The sequence below is a fragment of the Tachysurus vachellii genome, chromosome 23 (assembly GCF_030014155.1).
Source record: "Tachysurus vachellii isolate PV-2020 chromosome 23, HZAU_Pvac_v1, whole genome shotgun sequence".
Classification (NCBI taxonomy): Eukaryota; Metazoa; Chordata; class Actinopteri; order Siluriformes; family Bagridae; genus Tachysurus; species Tachysurus vachellii.
This window is the reverse complement of record NC_083482.1, coordinates 582,506-588,595: the sequence shown is the minus strand read 5'-3', so window position 1 is coordinate 588,595 and position 6,090 is coordinate 582,506. Positions and strand designations below refer to the sequence as shown.

The window sequence follows — 6,090 nt, the reverse complement described above, 5'->3', positions numbered from 1 at the left end:
CACTACACACAGCTACACACACACTGTAGTGTTCTCCATGACACTTCACTACACACACTGTAGTGTTCTCCATGACACTTCACTACACACACTGTAGTGTTCTCCATGACACTTCACTACACACAGCTACACACACTGTAGTGTTCTCCATGACACTTCACTACACACACTGTAGTGTTCTCCATGACACTTCACTACACACAGCTACACACATACTGTAGTGTTCTCCATGACACTTCACTACACACAGCTACACACACTGTAGTGTTCTCCATGACACTTCACTACACACAACTACACACACTGTAGTGTTCTCCATGACACGTCACTACACACACTGTAGTGTTCTCCATGACACTTCACTACACACAGCTACACACACTGTAGTGTTCTCCATGACACTTCACTGCACACAACTACACACACTGTAGTGTTCTCCATGACACTTCACTACACACAGCTACACACACTGTAGTGTTCTCCATGACACTTCACTGCACACAACTACACACACTGTAGTGTTCTCCATGACACTTCACCACACACAGCTACACACACTGTAGTGTTCTCCATGACACTTCACTGCACACACCTACACACACTGTAGTGTTCTCCATGACACTTCACTACACACAGCTACACACACACTGTAGTGTTCTCCATGACACTTCACTACACACAGCTACACACATACTGTAGTGGTCTCCAGGACTCACACAGCTCATACCTGTAGTGTTCTCCATGACACTTCACTACACACAGCTACACACACACTGTAGTGTTCTCCATGACACTTCACTACACACAGCTACACACATACTGTAGTGTTCTCCATGACACTTCATTACACACACTGTAGTGTTCTCCATGACACTTCACTACACACAGCTACACACACTGTAGTGTTCTCCATGACACTTCACTACACACAACTACACACACTGTAGTGTTCTCCATGACACTTCACTACACACACTGTAGTGTTCTCCATGACACTTCACTACACACAGCTACACACACACTGTAGTGTTCTCCATGACACTTCACCACACACAGCTACACACACTGTAGTGTTCTCCATGACACTTCACTGCACACAACTACACACACTGTAGTGTTCTCCATGACACTTCACTACACACAGCTACACACACACTGTAGTGTTCTCCATGACACTTCACTACACACAGCTACACACACTGTAGTGTTCTCCATGACACTTCACTACACACAGCTACACACATACTGTAGTGTTCTCCATGACACTTCACCACACACAGCTACACACACACTGTAGTGTTCTCCATGACACTTCATTACACACACTGTAGTGTTCTCCATGACACTTCACTACACACAGCTACACACACTGTAGTGTTCTCCATGACACTTCACTACACACAACTACACACACTGTAGTGTTCTCCATGACACTTCACTACACACAACTACACACACTGTAGTGTTCTCCATGACACTTCATTACACACACTGTAGTGTTCTCCATGACACGTCACTACACACAGCTACACACACTGTAGTGTTCTAAACAGCAACAGCAGCTCCAACATCTCACACTCCGTCTCGGTGCATGAGTGTGTTTCAGTCACAACATTTATTATTATTAACGTCAATGTCTCTTCTTACTCACAATAATAACAACAATAACAATAATAATAATAATAATAAGTTGAATGATTATCTTCTATACACAATGTTTTCTGTCTACAGCTAATTCACATGTCACAGTATCAGAACTGATTTGCTTGTCCTCTGCTCCTGAGATTACAATCAGGCTTAACGAGTCTGAATTGTAATAACGAGTCTGTTCTTGTTTCACGATTCAGCGACTCCATTTAAATGCACCGTGTTAATTGCAGACAGAAGCTCATTTAAATAGAGTGTGTGCATTTTTTCAATTCGCTCCTGATTGGGTGCCTGCTGGAGAAGTCCTCAAAGTTTAATCATCAAATTTAATCATCAGTTTTCGCTGCTTGACACACGTCCTCGAACAGAAAGTGGATTTCTCCGAGAGCAGCCTTGGCGAGGTTTCTACAGTCACACACAAACACACAGCTGCTAATGATGCAGTTTTACACAAAGAGAAAGTGAGGGGATAAAATTTATGTTTATTTAAATGCACCTTAATGCTGAAATTATATCCAGCACTTTTCAAAGGGAGAAGAACTACAGAGAAACAAATAGAGAAGAATAACAATGCTGATCTTCTGAGAAGTGGACACCATTGTTCTGAAGCTCACAAAACATCCAAGAAGTAGATTTAAAGAAGCACAGACCTTCTCACTTCAGTTAGTGTTGGTGTTCAAATAACAGGAGGAAATAACACACGTCTGAAGGTCTGAACTGGCCGAGAACAGACGTCTGTGCTGAACCCAGCACCAGATACGAGCTGCTCACAATCACAACTCCAACAACCAATGTTTCTTCTCAGCACTCTAGAAGACCTACAGCACATGATGGAGGATTTCGGCTGCGGTTACTGCTGCTAAAGGGCATGCAGCCAGTTATTGACCTTAACACTGGTGCTGTCGTGTTGGATAACAGTGTGCCTTAAATAACTCTACAACTTTAGAACTGTGATTTTTATTTACACTTTTATTCACCTCTGCTGTTGTAAGTCTAGTGTTACAGCACAACGTGTGATAAATAAGGATGTATTGGGGAACCCATGAAGGGGCAAACACATTTACACAGCAGTGAACTATGTGTTTATGACTGAAAATGCAGCAACCTAGTGGGTCTTCAATCAAATTAAACTCACACACACTGCACACACACATATATCACACACACACACACACACATACACACACACACGTCACCTCACTTTATCTTTGTTCTTGATGCCTACAGAGTAAGCAATGAAATTTCACCTCCTGCAAACACATCACTTTCAGCTCTTTGTCACAGCGGGAGGAGGAACACAGACTCATACACATGATGGCTTCAAATAAATAGGGTTTAAGGACTTAAAACACATTAAACAGGACAAAGGACGAGGGAACACTGACGATACACTGACGATACACTGACGATACACTGACGATACACTGACGATACACTGACGATGATTCTGCCCTCCCATCGGCAACAAGACAATGAACACATAGGGAACAGGTGTGCAGAGACGGGGAGGAGTTAACAAAGGCGGGGCAGAACACGTGACACGGAACATAAACATACGCACATGGCCAAAAGTCCGAGCTGAACCGTAACACTCTTATTCCACCCCGTGTGATGTTTCTGTGTGTATGTGATATATGTTTGTGTGTATTATGTATGTTGTGTGATGAGTGTGTGTGTCTGTGATGTGTGTGTGATGTGTGTGTGATATGTGTGTGATGTGTTTGTGTGAGATAAGTTTGTGTGTGTGTGTGTGTATGGGTGTGAGGTGTGTGTAGTGTGAGTGTGTGTGTGTATGGGTGTGAGGTGTGTGTATGGGTGTGAGGTGTGTGTAGTGTGAGTGTGTGTGTGTGTATGGGTGTGAGGTGTGTGTAGTGAGTGTGTGAGTGTGTATGGTGTGTGTGTGTGTGTGTGTGTATGGTGTGTGTTTGTGTGTATGGTGTGTGTGTGTGTATGGTGTGTATGTATGTGTGTGTCTGTGTGTGTATGTATGTATGTGTGTGTGTGTATGGTGTGTGTGTGTGTTTGTGTGTGTATGGTGTGTATGTATGTGTGTGTGTGTGTTTGTGTATATGGTGTGTGTGTGTTTGTGTGTATGGTGTGTGTGTGTTTGTGTGTATGGTGTGTGTGTATATGGTGTGTGTGTGTGTTTGTGTGTATGGTGTGTGTGTGTTTGTGTGTATGGTGTGTGTGTATGGTGTGTGTGTGTGTGTGTGTGTGTGTATGGTGTGTGTGTGTGTGTGTGTGTGTCTGTGTGTGTATGTATGTATGTGTGTGTGTGTATGATGTGTGTGTGTGTTTGTGTGTATGGTGTGTGTGTGTATGGTGTGTATGTATGTGTGTGTGTATGTGTGTGTGTGTGTTTGTGTATATGGTGTGTGTGTGTGTGTGTTTGTGTGTATGGTGTGTGTGTGTTTGTGTGTATGGTGTGTGTGTATATGGTGTGTGTGTGTGTTTGTGTGTATGGTGTGTGTGTGTATGGTGTGTGTGTATGGTGTGTGTGTGTGTGTGTGTGTGTGTGTGTGTGTGTGTGTGTATGGTGTGTGTGTGTGTGTGTGTGTGTGTGTGTGTGTGTGTGTATGTGTGTGTAAACTCACAGCGAAACGGCGTCTCATCTGAAGAATCTGGACAATCTGCTTCACCATCACACAGCCAGTTCTCTGACACACACACTTGTCTGTCTGCACACAGAAACTCTCCATCATCACACACTGGAGAGAAAGAGAGAGGGAGAGGTAGGGAGGAAGAATGGAGTGGTGGAGAAGGAGAAAGGTAAGAGCAGGAAAAGAATAAATGCCACATCAAGAAGAAAAGCAGAAGAGAAAGATACGTTCAGGTGAATGACAGAAGGAGGGGCAGAGATGATGGAGAGATGCATCTGATAAGTCATAGAACAACAGACAAAAAGATAGAGAGAAAGAAAAACAGGCAGAGAGATTAAAGTGGAAGTGATAGATATGTATGGAATGATAGTGAACAGAAGAAAGGAGGTGAAGAAGAGATAATGCCAAAGATGGATGAGTGATAATGGGAAGTGATGTAAAGATGAGAATGAGCGAGGGATAGAGGAAGAGAGTATTGATGGACAGAGCGGAGGACAACATGACACTTTAGATTAAGCTAAACATGAATATTTGCGATGAGAGATATGAATATGTATGCATTATGCAAATGACACAGCTATACAAATAGTGATAGTTAAATGTGTATACAGTGTAAATGAAAGTGAATTAAACGTGTAGATTAAAACCGTATGGTGTGATATCACTCCAGAAAAGAAAAACAAATCCAAAATGATGAAGTGTACAGCACTGTTTCCGTCGGCAACAAGCATCACGCTCAGTGATCGGGCATCAATTAACACTTCAATCACAAACGTCAGTTATTCGGAATATTTCTAAAACATCTTCACTTTCTTCCTTGTGCACGGCAGCTACAAGGCTAATGTTAGCATGGTTAGCATGGTTAGCATGGTGCGCTGCAGTAAATGTGCATGTGTAAGCTGGATGAGTTTAAATCCTCAGAGAGGAGAAAAGCTCCATCGTTCCTGTAATGCAGAGTTCTTGTTGTGTTACTCACAGTAATGATTTATTCCTCACTGACACAGCAGGACTAACTCTGCTTCTGAAACAGGAATCAGGTCTTTAATTCCCTGGTTCACAGTGTGGCGTTTACTAAAACACGGAAGAGCTTCACATTAAAGCCCTTTACAGGGAACGAGTGTGTCTCCAGTCCCTAAGTCACTTCGGCAGAAGGACAACAATCTTCTTCATGAGAACTTTTCTCCACTGGCTTTAAAGTGAGTGTTGAATTGATAATATAAAGTCTGGGGAAACAAATCTGTAAACATTGAGTCACTACAGAAGAAGAGATGAACCTGCACTCGTTTTTTTTAAATGTAAGGTTATAGTGGATAAAAAGAGTCGCATATAGAAGGCGAGTCATTAATATACGTAAATGCTGGAATCTGATTGGTCATAAGTGTTCATTATGTTAGCAGTACAGCGTGACAGATTTACATCAATGTGCTCGTTCTGATACGATATCGTTTCCATAGTAACAACTCAATCGCAGAGAACCCAGTGGAACCAGTATGTGGAACAAGCCGGAGGTGACGGCGGTGAGGGAAAAACTCCCTGAGATGATAAGAGGAAGAAACCTTGAGAGGAACCAGACTCAGCAGTGAACCTCATCCTCATTTGGGTGACACTCTACAGTAAATAGTGTAAATGTAAATAATGTCCTTTCTACAACAGTTTATAATAGTGCAGCCGAGAGCTCCTGAGGAACTAATGGGTCATCATAAACTCTGAGTTCAGCACAGACCTGATTGCTGATAAACACCAGAACATACAGCTGACTGACACAACATTGGTTCAGAAGAAGACATGACGTCTCCTGGTGGCTTCATACACAACAATCCCATGAGACACTGACTGACCATGA

At 42.7% G+C, this 6,090-nt stretch overlaps 1 protein-coding gene across 1 annotated transcript in view; it reads right to left on the bottom strand.

Moving 5' to 3' along the window:
• LOC132838870 (low-density lipoprotein receptor-related protein 1B-like) overlaps positions 1–6,090 on the bottom strand; it is a 209,091-nt gene that overhangs the window by 186,456 nt on the left and 16,545 nt on the right. Inside the window, exon 2 of the mRNA XM_060859502.1 lies at positions 4,242–4,355. Coding sequence (XP_060715485.1) covers positions 4,242–4,355 — 114 coding nt within the window. The remainder of the gene's footprint in view (positions 1–4,241; positions 4,356–6,090) is intronic.